This window comes from Rhea americana, unplaced genomic scaffold, assembly GCF_003343005.1.
Source record: "Rhea americana isolate MKP2758 unplaced genomic scaffold, rheAme1 scaffold_91, whole genome shotgun sequence".
Taxonomy (NCBI): domain Eukaryota; kingdom Metazoa; phylum Chordata; class Aves; order Rheiformes; family Rheidae; genus Rhea; species Rhea americana.
This window is the reverse complement of record NW_028187100.1, coordinates 541,597-565,917: the sequence shown is the minus strand read 5'-3', so window position 1 is coordinate 565,917 and position 24,321 is coordinate 541,597. Positions and strand designations below refer to the sequence as shown.

At 41.5% G+C, this 24,321-nt stretch overlaps 1 protein-coding gene across 3 annotated transcripts in view; it reads left to right on the top strand.

Moving 5' to 3' along the window:
* ITPR2 (inositol 1,4,5-trisphosphate receptor type 2) overlaps nt 1-24,321 on the top strand; it is a 284,657-nt gene that overhangs the window by 125,623 nt on the left and 134,713 nt on the right. For all 3 annotated transcript variants that reach the window (XM_085324472.1, XM_085324471.1, XM_085324473.1), the window contains exons 27-34: nt 1,899-1,988; nt 2,144-2,269; nt 3,604-3,726; nt 5,326-5,526; nt 14,379-14,630; nt 16,209-16,334; nt 21,517-21,645; nt 22,306-22,426. In XM_085324472.1, the coding sequence (XP_085180598.1) occupies nt 1,899-1,988; nt 2,144-2,269; nt 3,604-3,726; nt 5,326-5,526; nt 14,379-14,630; nt 16,209-16,334; nt 21,517-21,645; nt 22,306-22,426 (1,168 nt within the window). The remainder of the gene's footprint in view (nt 1-1,898; nt 1,989-2,143; nt 2,270-3,603; nt 3,727-5,325; nt 5,527-14,378; nt 14,631-16,208; nt 16,335-21,516; nt 21,646-22,305; nt 22,427-24,321) is intronic.

The following is a 24,321-nucleotide window of genomic DNA, read 5'->3' as shown; positions in this document are numbered from 1 at the left end:
GCCAAATGAATGAGACTGTTTCAGCAGTGGAGAACTGCTCAAATCTACCTCTATTTGGGAAAGAAAGGGTCACAAAATGAGCAGAATGATATTCTGGTTGCTTGTTGATTTTATGATAGAAGGAAGTAGTCATTTTCAGAAAATGCCTTTTCCGTACAGTGGGAAGAGCTATTCAGAAGAGAAGCGTGCTCAGTGCAAGCTCTCTGACTTTCTGTGCCCTATGGGAAAGCGTGACAGTGAATGTCTATCATGGGGTATAACAAGGAAAGATATGCAACTGAGTGGCTCTGATATCCCAGTGGTGTGATAATCTCTAGATAACTACGYCGCTGGAATACTCTTATGGGTTCAATAAACAGGTTTTTATTTTGTTGAGAGAAAGGATAGATTCAGCAGTTTAATGCTGATCAGCACTTCCAGATAAGACCTATAGTTCACATAGATTATAAAACTGCTTTGATTGAGGAAGAATGCTGATAAAAGTAACAGGTAAATTAATCTTGGTTAACCCACAATCCCAGAGCAGAGCAGAGTGGTTAATTATTGCAAAGAGCCTGAAATATCTTGCAGAGTATTGATTCAAACAGCTAGAGAGAAGGTAGCATGCATACTAACAAACCTAAACAAATAAAAATCCACTGTTGTTGCATAGATCAACATGACCATGCTGAACAGCAGGGCTGACACTGTTACAAACAGCTTGCATGGCCACGTGGTGCAGCTGTTCTTGCCCTGCTTGAAATGCAGACCAGATGGAATTTATAGGACTCCTAATCTCCACAATCAGCTAAGAAAGTTCAGAGTAAGATTTCAAGTGTTGTAAACATTCAGATGGGTTTGCACATGTGTATTTTAGCATAATTCTTGTCACTAAGACAGTAGGAATTTTGAGTACAGGACAAAACTCAGAAACATATCTGTTTGGTTCTTTTTTACAGTATTATATTAGTTTACATCCTCGTGTTTATACCATGAGGGAGTTTTGAGATCTCCTGCAGTTTTTCTTCCTTGTTTAATGATTTCAACATCAAAAGTCCTGTCTTTCAAGTCTTTGTCTTTCCAGACAAGAAAGGCTAACCATAGCTGGCAGCATAAAAATCACTGCCCTTAAACTGCCACTGTACTAAGTGGGATATTTGTGTAGATATTCTTCGTTTTTTTGTTTGGGATGTGCATGGAGAGTTGGGAGGTGTTGGAGGCAGTTATTTGCTGACCTAACTTCTTTTATTTATCATATTCAGCTGAGATTTTCTAAGAGCCAAGGCTCAGAGCATACAGTATCATTACTGGATGTCACAGTTTAGCAAAAGGTCTTTGTTTTTTGTTTTACGTTCCCTTCCCTCATTATCCAGAGATAACTGAAATGTCATCTTTCTGGGAGGAGCATCTCTAATTTCCATATGCTACTTGTTCGGGTACTGTTGGAAAGAACCCCACCCTACTTATCTCAACTGCAGAAGTTGTCTTCAGCTCTTTCTTCAGATTTTTTGTATTCACATAAACTGACTGTAGTCTTTTCCAGCTGTGTTAGAGATGTTTGGAACAAGGGTTGACTGTTGAAATACTCATATGGCCTCCATTCTCATATTGTCTAAGTTCCTTGGAATGCCTAGTCTATGATGTAGGGACATATTCTTTTTTAGGAGGCTCAGAAGCATGAAGACATGGAATAATTGTCTCAAGTCATGTCGGAAATTGAAATGGCAAGGACTTCAATGTAAATCTTTTTGACTCACTGAACAATAACTGGTGGATGATTATTGAAGATTTTTTCTTTATTATCTGTTACGTATCTGTTCCCTGTGAGCTGTTGTAATGCTCCTTCTTAACTTGCTGTTAATAATTAGTTCCTGTTGAGGAAATTGCAGTAGATCCTTGTTGTGTGTTCTTTGTTACAGGAGCCAAATATTTTGAGTCCAATACAGGATGGGACCAAAAAACCACAGATAGACAGCAATAAAAGCAATAACTACAACATTGTTAAGGAGGTTGGTATGTCTTCTGAGAAACTTGCTTGACATACTGGTGTAATAAGTAAATTAAGTTGTTATTTTGACACATGCTATTTTTGCTTATGTTTTTGTCTGATATGGCTACTTCTTTGTTTTCCTGCTTTCTTATTTATTTATTTATTTGTTTCTAGATTTTGATTCGACTTAGCAAACTGTGCATCCAGAATAAAAAGTGTCGGAATCAGCAGCAACGATTACTGAAAAACATGGGTGCCCACTTGGTGGTCTTGGACCTTCTGCAAATACCCTATGAAAAGGTTATTCTCATTATTTCTGCTGTAAATGACATGAAGTCAGTAAAGGAAATGCCCCCAAAACAAGGAACAATGAAAAAAGATATGCCAGCTGAATTCAGTGAACTGTGACACAAATGTAAAATGATGATGTCATTTTCTACCTTAAAAATAATGGGTGTGGGCCTAGGTTTAAATGTGGCTGCCTCCTTAGAGAGGATTTCATTAAGAACTTACTGTTTCCTGCCTCAGGTACCCAGATGTCACTTTGCTAGGATCCCATTCCTRAAGCTCACAAACCTTAGTACTGCACTCACTGCACAGTAGGAAGTATGGATTTAATGAATTCCTGGCAGGGTGTCTAAATACCACTGTTAGGTACCGAAGTGAGTGCTGTTGTAGATACGTAAGATGGACAGTTAAAGATTCAAGGACCAAGCTTGAAATAATTTCAGTGTCTCTGTAATGGCAAGGCTCTTATTACTTGCAGTTGCAGGTTTTTCAGAATATGATACAATTTTGTCCAGATTTAATGACACTGAGCAAACAAATGAATCATCTAGATATTTATATAAGTCAGTCTTACTAGGTATTATTTGAAGCATTGGAAGGAGATAAAACCTCTTCTAGACTCTGATTCCTGAGTGTTATACACTAATGTTTTAATATGGACACAGAGTTCAACTTTCTTTGGTAAAATACGTAGCATTTGTGCTTGTTCATGTATATGGTTCAGCATACCATTGTTAAAGTACTATATGAGAGGAATACAAAATGGGGATGAAACTAGACATATATATTTGTGTGGGAGTATGTGCATGAGCATATATATCTAATTATATAAATGCCAAAGCTTTTCAAAAGGTCATAATCAACGCAGGCTAGGAGGTATTTAGTGTTTTTGAAAATCAAGCCACTGATCAGATTTTAACTGGGAAATGACAATGACACAGTAGGAAACCTTACCTTGAGTTTAGTAGTATCTGCAATATGTTGCAGATATTACATTGCTTTTAGTAATAGAACTAAAAAACCTCCTCTTCCTCTAAAAATTTATGGAACAGTGGTAACTACAGGCTGAGCAATGAGACCTCAGGCCATGGGAAGTGGAAAGAAACATTGGAAACTTCAGCGTGTTGGGCCATTGCTAGTGATTCCCTATGGTCAGGTGGGTTTGGTCTAAGGTGTAGTCACTCATGGACTCTGAAGGAAACTAGAGCAGTTCTTGCCAGAGGGAGAATTCCTGGCATGTAAAGGCTCAAGAAAATTGGTGTGTTCCTAGCTGAGTTCATATTGTGCAGGATTAACAAGTATGTTTAGATATGTCCAGCTGATGTTTTTGTCTTTTCTTTCTGCAGAATGATGAAAAGATGAATGAAGTTATGAATCTGGCCCATACTTTTCTTCAGAATTTCTGCCGAGGAAATCCTCAGAATCAAGTTCTTCTCCACAAAAATCTCAATTTATTCTTAACTCCGGGAGTAAGTATTTCATTTTAAGGTTAATATTGTAAATGAAAGTAAATTTGGGTTCAATGACAAATGACAATGCTAAATAAATAACTACATTAAATTATACCTTCTCTGCCTTCTCTTCTCTCTGTTTTTTTTTCTCTCCCTTACCATGACTCTTTATTTCATTGCTTTTAATGTTCCGTTTTTGAAAGTGGAAGGCAATATTATCTGTGGGGTTCATTGGAATCAACCCAAATATGATATAAAGATATGACACATGCTCATAGATACTTCCAATCTCGTTCACCCTCCCTCACTCACATCTGGACTATAAGTTGGGGAGAAGATGCTGTGGCTATGCTGACGTGAAACTTGTGTGAGAGCAGAATCGGACCCATGTGTTTTTGCTGATGATGTTTCTACGTGCTTCAACTAAAGTTTGATCTTCTGTAAAATCACTCTTTATGTTAACCCCTTTGTTACAGTCCCCATGCTTTTTGATTTGTTTCATTAAAATTCAAGTATGTAGGTGTGTGTTGATATACATATAATTATCTGACACCTTACTGGGTGGAAGATCTGCTACTGAGCAAAACACACTTTTATTAGAAAGAGGATAAGTATTATTAATGTAGACTCCTGACCTGAGTACATTATTCCAGGAAACATTTGTTCTGTCTTTTTTTTATTCATGTTTTTTCTGTGAATTAGTGAAGGATGTTGAGCTGACCATTGCAGAGACTAGAGACCAATTTGATTCTAACATATGACACTTTACTCAGGTGCTAGGTATAGAGCCTGCCTGCACTTGCATTTCTGTTTTGGTTCAGATCAGGAGAGTGCTTCTGAAGCTGATCTTCTGATCATCCCTTCTTACTATGTTTTTGCTCACATTGCAGAATAAATTTAGTGTGGATTCCTTTCAGATAACATTAAACAAAGAAGTGTGCTCCAGGAGTACACCTAATCCTCCCGAGCAGTCAGCCTAAGGGACTGAACCAGAGCAAGTTTGAAACAAAAGCCCTCAGGYTGCATGTAGTCTGGATGTGGGGTCCTCAACAGTATCCCTTTCTCGCTACAGGTCTGCTCCTGTTGTACCATACTACTCACTGATATAAACAGCCTTAGGCTTCCTCTGTAGTGAAAGAGGAAAGAGAGGTGCCATAAGAGAGTGATTAGATTATATGTGCAGTGATTTGTCTGCTGGAAATGCCTGCCTCTCTCTGCTATGAAGGGAGCCAGAAGTAGCCAAGAATCTAATTTGGTTGCCTCAGTGAGAAGTTGGAGAATGGGTGGGATGGTGATCTTGATTGTCTTGTATCCCAAAGTCCATCCAGAGTGCTCTAGCAGTGTCTCTGTGTGTGTTTTTGTCTTCCATGTGTGGCTACATTTTTTTAATGTCTACTTTAAGACCATTTTATATGCTTAGCAAAGCATAGAGTAATCCCATTGTAAATGAAAGACAGGCCCATAAGGTTACTAGCTAATCACTAGACCTATCCATGCAGGGCTTTTCCAGTCTCCCTTCACCAATGTACCCTTCCCTAGTCTAGAGGCCTGTGAATTCTTCAGTCTCAAAACAGATCTGCCATTCTTACAAGGCTGTTTGGATTTAAATCTGTTTAGCTTCTGGAAGCTGAAACCATGCGGCATATCTTCATGAATAATTACCTTCTGTGTAATGAAATTAGTGAAAGAGTGGTGCAGCACTTTGTACACTGTATTGAGACCCATGGCCGTCATGTGGAATACCTGCGCTTCCTGCAGACCATTGTAAAAGCAGATGGCAAATATGTGAAAAAATGCCAGGACATGGTAATGACAGAGGTAAGTTAAGGGTTCATATGTTAATCATTCATGTGATGTCTTTTTAACACATACTAATATTCTGAGGTTGCTTTCTTCTGCTGTTAATACCAGTGGGACACACTGGCATCTTAGCTTTAGAATTTTAGATGATATAACAATAATGAATATTTTAGCAGACTTTTTTGGAGTTTAATCTAATTTTATGAAGCCATCTGTGTAACTGCTAGAAAGAAATCATGAATGTTATCATGGTGATACAGAGATGTCTATTTCTAGAAGATGTAGTGTGGAAATCTCTTGAGTTCCTTACATAAACCTTCATTTTCCTGTACTGTATCTTATGATGCCATTTACAAGCCATATTGTGACATGGTTTTACCATAAAATAGGCTTTTACCTCCGTGGTTTTGTTTATACAGTGTTGTAAGCCATTTTTTATGTGGAAGCACATAACAATTCCAGGTACTTGTTTCTGCTTTTGTTTCTACTGCTGTAGTCCTTGGGCATTTTTACTTGAGTCAGTAGAGCTACTCTAGCTTTAGCTAGCTACATTCAGAGTCTGGCCTGGTAAATTTGACTGAGTGGTTTGTGGATAAATTTTTATGGCACTCAAGTCACTATGAAAATACCCAACTGACTTCTCTGCCAATAGGATTTGGTATGCAATGTACATGATATATGAAGTCTTCACCTTGCAGATACTCATGCATTTAACTATAATTATGCTAACAGTTCAATAAGATTCATAGGTGGATAAAATTGAATATACTGAAAAGTCCAGGTGGGATCAGAATCCAAGCAACATTTTCAGTACTTTTCAAAGTGCATTCTTTTCTTTTTTGGAAAAGACAACTTCAGAAGGAAAACAGAGATAAAGCTCTAGGTGTGYTGTGAACAGAACTAAAAACTTGCCGAAATTTCTTACTACAGCAACAAAGAGGAGAAACTTCTAATTAAGAAAATAAAACTTTARCCTACATGGATAACCTTTAATGAAGTCCATGTCAACCTTTTCAAGTTGACTGATTTATTTTAACACTTAGTATCAAATACAAGCCTTTGATTTTCATAATTCAAACAATTCTTTTGCACCAGTGGTTTTAGATTTTTTCCCCCCCTTCAACCTCAGATCCTTGTAGATTTTTACTTTCTCATCAAACACAATTTTGAGATTTTCCTCAATTTAAATATATTTTGCTAGTGATCTTTAATAGCATAAAAAATTACCATATTACATTTTTAAGCCGACTGAATGATGAAAATAGAAATCAACTTAGATGTGACTATGAGTCCTGCAGGAATTTGCAAGAAAGAAGTGGCAAAGATTCTGGGCAAAGATGATAAGATGGTGAGTTGTTTAAAAGCTGTGAGAAATTACAGTTAAGCAAATAGCATTTGTGAGTAAAGAACAGTAATAGTGAAATTTGAATGACAATCTGATATGAAGGAAACAGTGTAGCCTAGCAGTTAGAATTTGAGATGGAGTCAGGACAACTTCTAAGTAGACAACTGAGATTTGGTCCATCACTTTAGGCAAGTGGTATAACTTTACTGTGCCTCCAGGTGGGGTGCGTAAACAACTTAGCACGAAGTAAGATGGCATGCGAGGTTACAGTATGTCTGCAACTACTCTTGTATATTCTTTTAGTCCATTGGAAGTAGAGTGTAGCTTATGCCTGTTTACTGAGAGTAAAAGATAAACCAGTCACACTTACACAGAATCATAGAATCAGTAAGGTTGGAAGGGACCTCTGGAGACCATCTAGTCCAACCTCCCTGCTCAAGCAGGATCACCTAGATCATGGTAGACAGGGCTGCATCCAGGTGGGCCTTCAATATCTCCAGAGAAGGAGACTCCACAACCTCTCTGGGCAACCTGTGCCAGTGCTCCGTCACTCTCATAGTGAACAAATTCCTCCTCACATTCAAGTGGAACTTCCTGTGGTTCAGTTTCTGGCCATTGCTTCTTGTCCCGTCAGACGGGACAACTGAAAAGAGTTTGTCCCCGTCCCCTTGACACCCTCCCTTCAGATTCTTATACATGTTAATAAGATCCCCCCTCAGTCTTCTCTTCCCCAGGCTAAACAGGCCCAGCTCTCACAGCTGTTCCTCATAGGGCAGATGCTCCAGCCCTCTGATCATCTTTGTAGCCCTATGCTGGACTCTCTCCAGTAGCTTCATGTCTCTCCTGTACTGGGGAACCTGGAACTGGACGTAGTACTTGAGATGAGGCCTCCCCAGGGCTGAGCAGAGGGGCAGGATCACCTCCCTCCTCCTGCTGGCAACACTCTTCCTGATGCACCCCAGGACACCTTTGGCCTTCTTGGCCACAAGGGCACAGTGCTGGCTCATGGTCAACTTGTCATCCACCAGCACTCCCAGGTCCTTCYYTGCAGWGYTGCTCTCCAGCAGGTCAGCSCCCAGCCTGTACTGGTGCCTAGGGTTATTTCTCCCTAGGTGCAGGACCCTGCACTTGCCCTTGTTGAACCTCATGAGGTTCCTCTCCGCCCAGCTCTCCAGCCTGTCCAGGTCTCTCTGAAGGGCAGCACAGCCCTCAGGTGTATCAGCCACTCCTCACAGCTTGGTATCATCARCACTCTGTCCCCTCATCCAGGTCATTGATGAATAAGTTGAACAGGATGGGACCCAGTACTGAGCCCTGGGGGATGCCACTAGCCACAGGCCTCCAACTAGACTCCACGCCACTGGTGACAACCCTCTGAGCTCTGCATTTCAGCCAGTTCTCAAGCCACCTCACTGTCCACTCGTCTAACCCATACTTCTTGAGCTTCTTTGGGAGGATGTTATGGGAGACAGTGTCAAAAGCCTTGCTGAAGTCAAGGTGCACAACGTCCACCGCTCTCCCCTCATCTGCCCAGTCAGTCATTCCATCCTAGAAGGCTATCAGGTTGGCTAAGCAGGATTTCCCCTTGGTGAATCCATGCTGGCTACTCCTGATCACCTTCTTTTCCTCCATATGCCTGGAGATGACATCCAGAATGAGGTGTTCCATCACCTTTCCAGGGATGGAGGTGAGGCTGACTGGTCTATAGTTGCCTGYGTCCTCCTTGATGCCCTTCTTGAAGACTGGAGTGACACTGGCTTTCTTCCAGTCCTCAGGCATGTCTCCAGTTCTCCAGGACCTTTCAAAGATGATGGAGATCAGCCTGGCAACAACATCTGCCAGCTCCCTCAGTACCCGTGGGTGCATCCAATCAGGGCCCATGGATTTGTGGATGTCTAGCCTGCCCAAAAGGTCTCTAATCCTATCCTCCTCRACCAAAGGAAAGTCTTCCCTTCTCCAGACTTTCTCCCTCACGTCCAGGCTGCAGGATTCCTGAGGGCTGCCCTTAGCAGTGAAGGCTGAAGCAAAGAAGGCATTCAGTAATTCTGCCTCCTCTGTATCCCTTGTCACCAGGGTCCCCRYCCYATTCAGTAGCGGGCCCACATTTTCCCCAGTCCTCCTCTTGCTACTGATGTATTTGAAGAAGCCCTTCCTGTTGTCATTAACATCCCTTGCCAGACTCAATGCCAGCTGGGCCTTAGCCTTCCTTGCTGCATCTCTACATACTCTGACTGCATTCCTATAATTCTCCCAAGTAGCCTGTCCCCTCTTCCACATTCTGTGTACTTTCTTTTTCTGTCTGAATTTGGCCAAGAACTCCTTGCTCACCCATGCAGATCTCCTGTCCCTTTTGCTGCACCGCTCATGGTCATGAGCGGTCAGGGATGCACCGCTCTTGAGCTTGGAGGAAGTGATGTTTGAATGCTAGCCACCTCTCCTGGACCCTCCTTCCTTCTAGGGCTGAAGACCCATGAGACTTCTCCAAGTAGGTCTCTGAAGAGGCTAAAGTCTGCTCTCCTGAAGTCCAGGGTTGCAATCCTGCTTGTTGCCTTAGTGCTTTCCTGCCAGATCCTGTACTCCACCATCTCATGGTCACTGCAACCAAGGCTGCCCCCAACCTGCACATCTCTAACCAGTCCCTCTCTGTTGGTAAGGACAAGATCTAGCAGGACAGCCTTCCTTGTAGGCTCCTCCACCATTTGCGACAAGAATTTATCATCAATGCATTGCAGGAGCCTCCTGGACTGCCTGTGCCTTGCTGTGTAGTCCGTCCAGCAGATGTCAGGGTGGTTGAAGTCCCCCATGAGAACCAGGGCCTGTGATAGTGAGGCTGCCTCCAGCTGTCTGTAGAAGGCCTCATCAACTTTCTCTTCCTGGTCAGGTGGCCTGTAGTAGACACCCACAACGGTGCCCCTCATGCTAGCCTCCCCTTTGATCTTTACCCATAAGCTCTCAGCTGCCTCTCCTCCACCCCTARGCAGAGCTCGATGGATTCCGGTTGCTCTCTCACATAAAGAGCAACTCCACCACCTCACCTTCCCGGCCTGTCTCTCCTAAAAAGCATATATCCATCCGTGACAGCATTGCAATCACGGACACATGGTGGAATAGCTCACATGACCGGAATAAGATCATGGCCCTGTGATCGCACACAGATCTTCAGCTCCCTCTGTTTGTTCCCCATGCTGTGTGCATTGGTATACATRCATTTTAAAGAGGTGGTCATGCCTGCAGATTTCCCAGGAAGGGTGTATGAGGGTCCCCCATAGCCATGTCCCAAATGCACGTCCCCAGCTGCATGCATCTGTTGGAGGTCCCCCAACTCAACTTGTGTTTTGTTGTCTACCCTGTCTATATGACATCCCCCCCTCCCCTCTCCTACCTAGTTTAAAGCCCTCTTTACTAGGCTGGCTAACCTGTTTGCAAAGGCAAATGTGCCCCGCTTGGTGAGGTGAATCCCGTCTCTCCCCACAAGTTGTTGGTCTTCAAACCATGTTCCATGCTCATAGAATCCAAAACCCTGTTGCCAGCACCAATGGCGTAGCCAGTTCTTGATTTGGGAAATCTTCCTATTCCTCCTCCCTTGCCTCCCCCTAATCAGCAGGACCGATGAGAAGACCACCTGAGCTCCCAGACCCTTGACCACCATGCCCAAGGCCTTGAAGTCTTTCCTGGTTGTCTCTAGTTTGCTCTCTGTATCGTTAGCACCCACCTGAAAGAGCAGCGGAGGGTAGTAGTCTGATGAGCGGACAAGCCTTGGTAGCCTTTCAGACGCATCCTGTATCCTTGCCCCCGGCAGGCAGCAAACCTCTCTAGAGGAGGGGTCATGTCGGCAGATAGGCACCTCTGTCCCCCTCAGCATGGRATCACCCACTACAACCACTCCTTGCCCTCTTCCGCCTGGTCACGCAAGGCACAGGCTCAGGCAGCTCAGTTGCTTCCCTTGAGGCTAGGTGCGGGTTCTCCTCATCCTGGAGTGCACTAAACCTGTTCTTCAACTGCAACTCCAGGTCNGCAAGGCACAGGCTCAGGCAGCTCAGTTGCTTCCCTTGAGGCTAGGTGCGGGTTCTCCTCATCCTGGAGTGCACTAAACCTGTTCTTCAACTGCAACTCCAGGTCYACRGGAGGATCAGGGGCCTTTCTTCTTTTTATTCGAGAAGGAACTAGCTTCCAGCCTTCTTCGACAGTATTGGGCTGTACTATTTCACTCTTCACAGAGTCCTCCAGCAACTCCCCTGCTGCAGGGGATTGGGACTCTGGGAGCAGCATGGTCTCTGAGGACACCCTGTCTGTCTCCTGCTCACTTTCTCACATGTTTYGCAATCTACTGACTTCATCCCACAACTCCCTGACTTGATGACACAAATCCTCAGCAACAGCTCACCTCTTGCAGGAGGGCAGACCATCAGTCCAGGCCTTCTGGAGAGGCTCCAAGCACTCCCTGCAGCCTGGGACCTGTAGGGCAGCATCTGCTGCAAGAGGCTCTGGCTGGGTTGATGCTTCTGACACAGCTGATGTAGCAGTTCCCACAGCTACTGGCAAACAAGCTTCATGGCGMGTTACAACCATGTTAGCAAGAGTGTGAGCTGCTGGCACTGGAAGATAACTGCACTSCTCTTGCACAAACTGCTGCCTCTGGGAGCTGTGYTCCAGGCCTGGCTCTTAAATAGACCTCTTTCTACTACCGACCCACAGGGTACTTGATCCACCCTAAACAAGGGCTACCTGTGTCAAAAGCCCCAACTCCCTCTATTCAGGGGCAACGGAGACGTTAGCAGTAGCTACACCCAGCTGGAGTGGGGGAATAATTGCTGGGGCTTCTTCTAGGAGAGCCTAAGGCTTCCTGCAGTTGCCCTTGCCCAGCTCCCCTTACCTGTTAGCAGAGTCACTCTCTAGTCCCCACGTCCCACAAGGGTCAGCAGACCACARTGTCCAACACGGGCCCCAGAAGTTCAAGGCAGAGCCGAGACAGTGCTGCGCAAACTGCTACATCTGTTCGCTGCCTGTGTTAGCATGTTTTAAAATGTGCACACAGAAAGAATGTTTTTCATATTATGAAACAGTGCTTTCATAAGATAAATTGAACATTCCCACTCTGGCTTATTTAGCATAACTTGTTCCTATATTCTTGGTCCCCACATATGTGAAGTGCCAGTAATGATGTTTACCTACCTGAAAGKTTCCTTATGGCTCTTTGTCTTGTTACAAGAGTGCTTTGGGATTTGTGGAAGAACAGTGCCTACAGGTGCAAACATTATTACAAAAGAGAAAGCTGAATTTGCTTTTGAACCAGACCAATGTGGCAACAGAGTTTTCTATTATCTGTGGTATAGCAGAGTGTCAAGAGCTGATCGGATACTCACCCACCTTCATTATACTTGCATAGAATTCTTAACTTATTTTAAATACACTTCAGTGGAAGAAAATGCTGCTGATTTTCTTTTTCCCTATCACTCTGCTTGTGGAATTCAGCGAGAACTCTATGGCTAACATTGGACAGTTCTCTTCCTTTTCTGTTCTTATTGACAGCGTTTTCTCTGCTTGGACCAATGTTTGGATTCCTTTCTCAAATTACATTCAAAATAGAATAATTTGAAAAAAGGGATGAAATTTTCTCCTTTTGCTGTCTTCATGATGCTTGCTTTGTTCCCCTTTGCGCTTCCTCTGCCAATGCAACACTGTCTGCTTTGGTTTTGGGTTCCTCACAGCTGCAATGTAGCAAGCATGCCATACAGCATCATTTCACAAATTCAGTTTCCCGGTATTTCTTTCTTGTTCATCAGTGATACATATATGAAAGGACGAGGGATCAATTTGACTTGCCCTTTTATCAAGCCGTACCAGAATGGATTATGTCTGGATTTGACATGAGATTATAACTCTGAGGAAACCTGGAAAGAGTCGTCTTCGCTCTCCTTTGTGCAACATATGTGCAAATGGAAAATAAMTATAGGAATATAGTGAATAACTTAATGGAGAGTGACAAAGTATGTGCCCTCCAACATAGGACTTGGTATAGAATTTCTTATTATTTGGCATTTGAAATGTTTAAGGAAAACATAGTATTCCGTATGTCAATACATAAAAATGAGRCTGGTCAGTTTTCTAGCATTCTGGATACATACATTTCCCTATTTTTCTTTTTGCCAGTGCAATGAAATTCGTGTGTCCGGGTGCTCATGCAATCATTCTACCCCTCACACTAGTATATTTGTACCTTTAAAAACTTCTCCCCATTCTGTGTATTTCCCCCCAAAAGTCAATATTTTGAAAAGTCAGAGTGGAAATATTTTAAAAGTCTAAGAAAAAAATAGGAGGTATAAGAAGGAATAAGAAATATGAGAAAGGCTGTACTYACAATTCACTCTATTGAGAAGTCAAAGTAAAAAGAAGCAACAAGTGGGAAAAACACAATCAGAAGTCTTGTAAGTTCAAAATTTGAAGTGTTGAAACATTGGAAAATATAACAAAATGTTTCGTGAGTTTAGAGTCTACTTTGTTTCTGCAGGAAACTAATTTTCATGCCTGCTCTTACTGCTTTCCTGTTTCTTAACAGCTTCGACAACCTTAATTTCTGCCCTTGAATTCAGTAAGCCAGAATTTCATGTCACTTAAACTTGGATATATCAAATGCAATATTCACAAAATATGTAGGGTTATTGTTCTGCCAAGAAGTGTTCTGTACAAGATGGGGTTTATGGGAATGTATTTTCATCTCTACTGAGAATACTTTACACTTTTATACTGAAAGGAGAGCGATGGAGAAAAGAAAGGGATATTACCATGTCTCAGCTTCCCCCAGTCTCACAGAGCAGCACCAGTAGTGGGTACCTTCCATGCACAGGGGAGAGTTGAAAACACTGTTAGAACAAAACCTTACTTTGAGCTCTGCTGAAATTAAGCCACCAACATCCACTTTGGCTCTGGATCATCTGGGGTGAGCAATGCACTTGTAACATTCTCACAGTGTCAAGACCCASCTGCCAAGTCTGCCTAGGTTAGGAAGGGTCATCCTTTGTTTCAGATGCAGAACAGGGGGCACAAAGACACTGGTTAAATTCTGGCTAGGTATGAGCTAGAACATGAGATTTAATCTCACTGTAATTCGAGTCCCTATCTGTAAATTAGAGATAATATCCTTTTTTTATAGAGGGATAGAGACATTCTTGCTTTACAGTAGGAGGTAAGCATAATCAATTAACATCAAACAAGAGACTGACACAGTAGGAATTATGAGGATGGCATAACTTAGGTAAGCACAGAGCTACACAGAAATTAAATTTCATCTTTCATCGCRTAGGGGACCTTGCTGAGTTATTCCAGGTTTGCACTTCTGCAGATAAGAGCAAAAGTTTGGATGTTATTTTCACATRTGCATTTGGCAAGCCACATCATGCTAATTTTTTTTCTTATGCTTCTATAGCTGGAGAGTCTTTGTATACTTAAAAGTAGAACAAAATTAAGAAAATGACTGCTTTGCAGGGTGCTTGAGCAGCTGAAAAAAACTTCATGGTATCTTTTTCAGCTGATAAATGGCGGTGAAGATGTGTTGATTTTCTACAATGACAGAGCATCGTTTCCAGTCCTGCTCCAGATGATGTGCTCAGAGCGAGATCGAGCAGATGAGAGTGGACCCTTAGCCTATCATGTTACACTAGTGGAATTGCTGGCAGCTTGCACAGAAGGAAAGAATGTGTATACAGAGATCAAGTGCAATTCACTCCTGCCACTGGATGATATAGTGAGAGTAGTGACCCATGATGACTGTATACCTGAGGTAAGACTCACTGAATGAGGGAGCAAACTGATAATTATTATCAACAGCAAAACATTTTCTGAGTTTGTAAAATTCTGACTGTTGAAATTTGCCCAGAAGCCAGGCCGACTGGCTTAGCTGTGTTGCTTATTAAGGTAAATAAATGGCAAATGGCGAAAGATACCCAGTGTTTTCTTAAACAGAAAACGCTTTGTCCCTTGTGTTGCACTTTGATTGTCAACTTTTCGGGGCAGGCACTATTTTTTTTTTTAATGTTTTCCTAGGTTTGTGCAGCCACTATTAGAATTTAATCCTCTATTAAGCCTCTGGCTGTTAGCTGGGAAGAATCAACTTAATGATTTATGAAGATAACATTTTGCCACTACCTGAATTGGTTGGAAATTATGGGGCAACATTCTGGCCATGTTGAAATCAGTAAGAGTTTTGGATGAACTCTGGTTATATTAAATTCATTTCCAGTCTGGCACGTACTTTTATTCACTGCATGTAGAGGCCTAATCCTGCAGATACTACTGATACTGGTTCAATAGGACTGCGATACCTCACACTGATTAGATTTGGAATGCTTCTTACACCAAACTTGATATGATCAAAAGGCATCTTTCTATAGTGCCTGCAGGAGCTGATTCAGGCTCAGGCTATCTGGTGGAAGAATGTAACTCAGACAAAGAATGTGCCAACAGAATTGGGCCTTACAGCAGTAAATAATCCTTCTATGCCAAGAGAAAGTCTCCTTCTGATCAACTGAAGAACTGATTTTCTTAGAAGCAAAATGCTTGCTTTGCTCAAAAGTGCCTCCTAGAGTTAATGTCAGCAACTGCTAATTAAAAGGTCCAAACAAATGAAACCTGGAAGTCTACACCATTTATGAATTTTCTCTTGCCTACATTAAATGTATGTGACTGTTTCCTTTCCGTTGACTATGAGAAGAAATTTTCAGTGCGGGCGCATATGTTTATATTTAATATTTAAATTTTAGACATGGGATATTTGTTTATATCATGGTGCATATTKAGGAGACAGGGGAGGAGTGACAATGCATTCTTCCTGTTAAGCCCTGCACTGCTGCAGTCCTGGGGCTGCACAACCTTTCTCTTGCATTCAGGTCTGAATTGTGCCCATCCTTGATTTGAGCTCTGCATTGGAATCCTAGGAACAGGCATTGCAGACACAGCTCTGCTAAAGACCTCATTTGTGATATTTGGCAAGCCTGTCATGAGCCATCAGCCCAAAACAGTCAATTGACAAATGCATGGATGTCCTGCATTCTGGCAGTTCCTGACTTTAGAGCCCTTGTAATTCTAATATCATTTTATTGGTTTAGTTGTGGGGTTTTTGCTCTTTGAGTATGAATGTTGGCAAAACCTTCTCATTTCTCCACACATCTTTCAGTCTTTCAGTACGTACATTAATGTATTTGTTGCACTGACTATCTGTTAAGTCTTATTATTACTAATAGTATTTCTTCATATTTGAAGAATCATCTTTATTTGTTCAGTATTTTTGCAGATAGAAAACAATGTTAATGATTTTAGTTGTTCCATTTTCACGTTGTTCGTATGTTTGCTGTTCCTGCAGGTGAAAATTGCCTATGTTAATTTTGTTAACCACTGTTATGTGGACACTGAAGTGGAAATGAAAGAAATCTATGCCAGTAACCATATTTGGAAATTATTTGAGAACTTCCTTGTTGATATGGCAAGGGTAAGCTTAATGAGGCGTTAAATACAGTATACTCATGGGTGGCAACTAAACTGGCAATAAATTTGCTTGTGAACTATGTAAGGTTAATAAAATATATGGAATAAAAATACATTTTATTAACTGTTTTTTGAAGCTGTCCATAAAATAAGTCTTTTTTTTAATTGGTCATCATTTCTATTATATTTTATTCGTCATTGTTTAACCTAATTACTAGCAATCTCCTCTTTCTAAAAGATCATCTCAGAACCCTTGTCCATGTCTCTTTTCTACCAGAAAAAGGATATAAACTGAGGTGCATGTAGAGAGTTGAATATTTGTATTTCTTCTGGTACCATGTATTACATGTAATTATGGTGGTAATTAAAAAAAAACTCATCTGCATCTCTCCTTGCTTTACTCTATTAATACAGTGGGGATCAGGAATCAGGAAACTCTTCAGCTCATGTTCCTGCTCTAATTTTACCTTGTCCTGTTTTTGTTTCTTATTCTACTGTCATTATGTTCTCAGTACTGACAGAAAAGGCAGGTATAGAACCATGCTCCTTCAGGATACTAATTCTTATATAGGTTGTGATGCTACATGGTKATGAGATGTGGTTAGTACAGCGGGCATTCAATTCATGGAATCACAGAATTGGTAAGGTTGGAAGGGACCTCTGGAGATCATCTAGTCCAACCCCCTTGCTCCAGCAGGGTCACCTAGGGCATGTTAGACAGGGTTGCATCCAGGTTTCCTTTGGACTCTACTGAATTTCTTGGTGTCATTACTGTTGAATTAAGTTTCAAGTTGTAAGTCAAATTAAGCTTTTGTTCACCAGTACTCGGGAGGCAGAAAAACAAGGAAATCTTATAACTTCAGGAAGTATAAAATACAGTAGCAGAACCATAAAAGGAAACCAGTGTGACATAATGGTTACAGCTTACATTGCATATCCCTTTTCTAGCAAGCATTGTTCCGCAGAAGAGCCTACTGTTAATCTCAACTAATGGAGTTGCTTATTTTGTTCAAAAAGTAGAAACACAAATTTTTAGTGCTGGTGGCCTGATCCCTGTTGCTGCTGGCCAGCATTCTGGAGATGTTATAGAGCATGGTTGTACTGCATGCTGGCTTTGCCCAGTCTGTGGTCTGTTATATTTTATATTCCTTAAATTCTCATTCCTTGTATTGTTTACTTTCTTGAAATTAAGGGAAAACAGGTGAAAGAATCTCCGTTCAGTCCTGCAGTGGGATTTACACCAAAGTAACAGTGTGCTATGAAATGGTTTCTTTGAAACCTGTTGGGAGAAGGTACCATACCCCCATAGTTACTGTGATTTGTGGTGAAAAGAAGAATGAGTGCAGAGATTTGTGCTGTACTATGGGCACTAGGGCCTATTTATTTCTCTGTGAAACAGAAAATTTGTAAAATACTTTTCCCTTTGTTTCTAGGAATAAGTTAACATAGGAAAGTTTGTACTCTCTTCTTTGGTAGCAGCCATTTTCAGCAGTCAAGAGACTTCTGCAAGTGCAATCTGGCTGCTGTTTGKTTTTTTTCTTAGCTCTTCTCAACAAATCAGGCACATTGGAAAACTAAAATCAGAAACCTTCTTGGAAGGAGAGTCTGGTTTTAACCTTGTTGTTTTTTACCCCAAGAAGTATTTTCTCCTGTTTAATTCCTTTCCTGGGTTGCCCTTGCCTGACATGTCCTGGCCCTTGCCCTTCCRCACAGACCTCCCTGTGTATTAACTGTGTAACGTGACCGATATTCATTGCCTTTCAGGCAGAAGTGGACATACATAGAAAGAGGACTCTGCTGAAAGTTTGGCTTCACCAGCCTGGAGGCTTCCCTTAGCGCAGCTCCCCAGTCATATAGCCCTGTGCCAAGTGACATAGAGTTAGTCTGATGCTAGTGACTACCGAGCTTATTTTCACATTGCATTCTAGTAAGAGAAATTAGACTCTAGGTCTTCAGAGGTGAATATTCTGTGTTTTTTGTGTGTGCTCCTTCCACTAAGTAAGAATTGCAAAATGCAGTTCTGCTCTCCTGCAGAGTACTTGGGGTAGATGTCTGATTGGTACTTGTCATTTCGTCGTTAGTGGCTAAAATAACTGAAAGAGCATGTCAGAAGTGCTCTGGCCTGTTCTGCTCTTCAGCCAGGTCCTGTGGGTATCCGTATTTTCTAGATTATTGAGTATATTTGTTTGGATTTGGTCTTTTGGGACCCAGGCAGAGCTCATGTGTTACAAATACATCAGCGTTACGTAGCTATCAGGACAGTTAGAGTGCTGTCAGCTTCATGGAAGATGTTACAATAGCTTTCAAAGCATTTAGAAAAAGAGCCCTTTGATCCTTGGTGTTCCAGGGAGCTAAAAGAGATGCTTTTATATGGGGGAAGGGGAAATGCTTTCCTTTTAGCTGCAGAAATGCCTGTCAATGGGTAAATTTGCAAGCTTGGAGTCAGAGTGTGTTGTTAGTAAGCACTAAGGTGAAAGATGGACAGTGTTATCCTCAGGATGGATTTCTTTTTTTTATATATTTTTTTTTGTTTAAAGTTACCAAATATTTTATCTATTTCTAGACCCAAGGAGGAGTTATTTAGTCCTCAGGTGCCTTCAGCAGTGTGGTCTGTTGCAAAACAAGCACCAGACGGATTCACATATAAATTCAGTTTGCCCAGTGCAGTTGCACTTTCAAAGGCAGCCTTTTCCTACAACTTCTGCCAACCTACTTTCCCCCGTGCATTGCTTAGAGAGAGGGTTGCACTAAGCAAAGCATGTGCTGCTCAGGCAWATGCTTCCTTCTCCTGTGTGTGGCCGGCTCTGGAAATCAGCAACTGTATTCTGAGCAAGATTAAAGAAAGAACCAGAATATGACAGCTGTAAAGTCATCCTGGGTTTCTTGGCAGAATTTTTGAAGCATTATTCATGTGAGTTTTGGTATTAAAGCCTCTTAAGAGGTTTTTAAACACTTCTTTCTCAATCCTCATCTTCATTTCATGCATTTCAGGTTTTTTCTTCCACAAGAAAACATCTTTCAGTCCCCAAAGGGCAGAGGGATAAGAATGAATGAGAGGATTTCTGAATTCTTTTCCTCTGATGGGAATTTTTCAGTCCTGTGTTTGAGGAGAGTGGGATCCCCTCATATGGCTCTGCTATTTAGACAAGTAAAGGGGAAAGCTTAAAAGCATTTTGGGATTTGGATTCGGGTAAACTCAGTGTGCCRGTGCTACACAGCTCCCTGTCTTCCCATTGGGATCACAAACACTGAGCCTCAGAGCTACCAGTTCCAGCCAAAATTGACATGCAGATTAATGAAAAGCAGAAGAACATCAAGAGGTTTTTAGTCCTATAATCTTTTTAAAAGAAAGTTTTGATTATTATCTGAATCTTCATTTTTATCTCTGTGAGGACTGTGGGGTGTGAAGAGTCATACTTCTCCCAAATCCGAAGAATTTACTATTTCAGTTTAGCCACTGTTATTTCTCTTTCCAAATAAACTTTTCCTTTTCTGGGGTGATTTGCTTTCTTAACATATTTTAGAAAAACAGACAAGCAAGTGTCCAAGGTGCCTTGTTTCTGTAGGTCTCAAGCCTTTCTTTGGATATTCCCCTCCCCACCATATGACATTGCAGTTGTGTCATATGCTCCTCAAAATGCTTTTGTATTTCAGTGAGTTGTATTGTCCAGAACACTGGTACTTTTGGATGTCACCTCAATACGTTCTTTGAAACACTCCTGGTAAAACTGTCTGAGCTGCTGTCTTATAGTGTCCCACTGTCACTATGGGACTTGGTAGTTAGAGAACATGTTGGCCCTGTGTGAGATTCAGGTGCCGTGGATTATCTTTCTGGTTCTGTCACTAACTCAACTCTGTGACCTTAAGCAATTCATCCAGCTTCTCTGTGCTTCACTTCTCTGTCTATAACATGATGCAATGATAAATATGTACCACACAGATTCATGATTGTGTTAAATACTCAGATACTAATTTGAAGGCTGTTCTAGAAGTCTGTAAATAACATAAATTATGTTCTCACATAGATTTCCTAAAGCATTACAGTAGTCTGTTGCTTGCATAGGTGAAAAAGAGAGAGCAACTTTGCCTTTGATTCTTTAAACACTATTAAAACTGTTTATTTAAAGGCTGTTGAAGAGGTAAAATGAGTATAGTCTGTGTGCCTTATCTGTCCAGTCTTACCTTTCTCAACGTGATTGGGTCTGTGTAGACACTGATCGAATAATGAACCTACCCTTTGTTTTCCTGACTTACACTTGTTTTAGTACTCTTTTCACTGACATATGCAAAGTCAGAATGGTTCTGTATAAGTATCCTCAAATATTTTTTTTTTTGGGGGGGGAGGGGCAGGGAGGGGAGAGGAATGCGGAAACATTCATGCGAGTCCAGCAGTTTTTCTCCTTTCTATAAGCGTCTCCTCTCTTTATGCAGGAACAAACTTTTAATGTTATACCAAAGGGGGTCTTCAGGAATCATATGCATGATTCTTCCCCTGTCCTCCCACCATTTAATCATCCTGTGCTCCAAAGTTGTTCTAGTACTATCCATTCTCTTCTTTCATTCTTTTCAACTTGGCTTTTGTATCTTCCCCGTGTGGCTTTCCTAAGTAATGCTGTCTGTTCTACAGTTTACGATCTCGGTCCCAGAAGCTATTGACTCTGCTATTTCCTCTTCTTTCCTTTTTCTTTTAACATTTTTTTTCTGCAAATGAACTTCACCTTCACCACTCATTTGAGATGATTGATTGTAGAGATAAGTTAAACATTACATGAAATCTTTCTAACCTAATGTGTTTATGTCTCATCTGTCTCTAAAGCCTCTTCCAACCTAGCTCCACAATGGGAGGAAAGGTCCATTTTCTTCTTGAATCTGTCTAAATGTGTAAGTGGCATGCAATGTGCTGATTTAGGGGAATTTTTTTCATGCTGTGGGTAGAATAGACAACTAAGAGCTAGTTCAGGAGAAAAGTGGGTTTGAAAGACAGTGTGGATCTCCAAGGTGAAAGACAAGTTATCAGAAATACAGCATGAATTCTAAGACAGTTACTTCTGAAAGTTTTTGTGTAAAAATAATTCTTCTTCATACTAAGAACATAGACCGTTACGTGTGTTATAGTAAATACAAAGTAGTATAGCTTGTTTATTTAAAAGAACTAGATCTCATTTTTTCTCCTTTCTTCCCTGTAGGTTTGTAACACAACCACAGATCGGAAACATGCAGACACGTCTCTGGAGAAATATGTCACTGAGCCAGTAATGAACATTGTGAGTGGCTTCTTCAATTCTCCATTTTCAGATAACAGCACAAGCCTCCAGGTAAGAAAAAGGGAGATGGACAAATATGTAATTTAGACCATTAATGAGATACCTTCTACTAGTCAGGTAGGAATGCTGTATCTTTATGTCGTCCTTTAATTGTCTGCTCTTATGCCACTGGCTAGCAACTTAATTCCTCTTTAAAACATTTATTCTTAATTTTTACCTCTTACAACTCTGAACCAGCAGGCAGCTCAGTATGGTTGGATTTACTTCTGGCTGTGGAGTAAACCCTCTCCAGTGGAGGAGATACCTTTGCAGAATCAAGGTCTTCATTTGTACTTTCAGGAGAAAAAAAACTTGTGTCCTGTGACAAAAGGGACATGGATCTGAGAACCAGAAAGACTCCTCAGTTCTTCTGCATTGTACTGTGTTTGTTTGATAGTGGTGGTGATCTTACCTGAGGAAAAATTGCATGATTTAGCATTTTTAAGGGTGCAGAATTGATTTGTCTTGCTTCCTTTCCTGAAAAGCAGAGAATTTAAATGTAGCTTGAGTACTCAAGGTTAAAAAACAAAACAAAACAACAACAACAAAAAAACCCCACCACAACCAACGAAAAACCCCACCCATGTATGTATTTTATGTTGTGTCAAACCCTAGGGCAGTTGTGAGGAGATTCTAAAGTATACAATTCCTTGTTTATCTTTTTGTTTTTAGACACATCAGCCTGTTTTTATTCAGCTGCTGCAGTCTGCTTTTAGAATTTATAACTGTACCTGGCCAAACCCAACTCAGAAAGCCTCAGTGGAGTCATGTATCAAAACTTTGGCTGAAGTAGGTAGGTGCCAGATTTTATTTCAATTATTATTTTTTATGTTTTAAGATCAGACTTATTTGAGGTTGAATGGTTCTTTCTTTGACTGTAGCATCTTACAGTTGTGGTACTGGTAATTTAAGAAATCCCACTTTTTGAGGCTAAATTGTTTCTCCTTTTATAACTTGTTCAAATCTGTCCTATCAAATAGGGCTGTTCAGGTGAACCCATAGGCCAGAGGGGTGTGTTTGCCAAGCTGAGTGGTAGTCAAACTTTACCTTAAGCAAGGTAAGATAGTAAAACACAACGTAAATGTCTCATCATGTGTGTAAAACGTGGTGCATAGGGACTGTGCCGCAGAGCGTCCCCATCTTTCTTCCTTTTGGTTCCTGGGAGGGGCATTTGTTTTTTCCAGCCAGAGTCCTGGGCTTGTTCAGGTTTTGTCCCATCAGTGAATTGATGGGGAGGAAACCAGAAGTGTGCCACTCTGTAGCTTCCCTGCTTACTCTTCACCTTCCTGCTTAAGGAAGAAGAGAGCAGGCCCGTTCATTTACTGCTGGTACACACTCAGCCCTGTCAGCTACATATTGTCATGCACTGGCACCAAAACCACACGCATATTTGGTTCCTAAGCCAGCTAGTAAGTTACACGTTTTCAAATATATTCAAAGACCAAGTTAAAGTAGAAGACCATAAAACTATACTTCAGGAGTGATTTAATTCTAAAATGAAAAGATTCTTTACCATTATGTAGCTAAGACTGGCCGAAGTTCATTCTGAAGATTAGATTTCTGCAAATACAATTTTGAAGTCTTCTACCATGACAGGGGAAAAAAAAGATTATTCAATATAGTTTCTAAAAATGAGTCATTTTGCTTCTAGAATAAGGTTCTGCTCAGTGTGAATCAAAACTGGTGGAGACAGAGGTGTGCAGAAACAGTCTAGATGCTATTGTTGATACTTTTAAAAATGTTTTAATAAATAATGATAAAACAACATGTGTCCCTTAACCATCYGTAGCATCTGTGGCATTGTAACAACCAACTCTAAATTTAAATTTTGGARTGACTTTACAGGGGTACCCCTTAACGTTGTAGCCAAATCATCTCATTAACTTTTTGCGTGAATGAGAAAGGCAGTTACTTAAAAACTTTGCAGCCTTCAGTTGTTTTATTTGTTGTGCAAATGATTTAATTACGGATCCATCTGGCAAGAGGACTTTGACAGCTCAGGGCGTTTTCTTTCCTTTAAGCTACAGCTGCTACAGTTTCAAATAAGGCTCTAGTGCTACACATCCTCCTTGCTCTTGCTTCCCTGCTCCCCTCTGGCAGTTTGGGAAGGGGTCATCAGTAAATTACCTCCTTTGGGAGGCTAAGGAGAGGGAGAAGGAGGAGGTGAGAGTGCCTCTGAGACACACAGGGTGAGCCCTGTGTGTGCCTCTAGACAGCTCTTGCACCTTCACTGGGATAGGGCCGCACCTGAAGGCCAACGGCACCGGAAAGCAAGTTCCAGCTCGCATGGCCTTTGTGCAGCCTCACCGAGACAAGGGTATTTAAGGGGCACTGGAGCACAGCGGCGAGGCGGCCGCGCTGAAGGTCGTCGCGATGGGCAGAGAAAGCGTGGGTCGCCTTCACGGCCTCAGGGACCCAGCTCCCCAGCCGGGCGGCAGCGCCAGCGGGGCTGCCCTGCCGCGGTAGGAAATGGTCTGTGCGCCCCGTGTCCTGGAGATGCAGGGGGAGAGCCCGGCTGCATGGCATAGCTGGGGCTGTGTGTTTCCTTCAGATAGGTGGGTTTGTTTATCCCGTATTTGGTGATTTTCATCTCCACTGTGTTCTTCTCTTTTGTTTATTTTTTTTCTGGTTTATGGACTTCTGGAATGTTTCACTTTTTTTTTTTTTTTTTTTTTTTTTTTTTTTTTT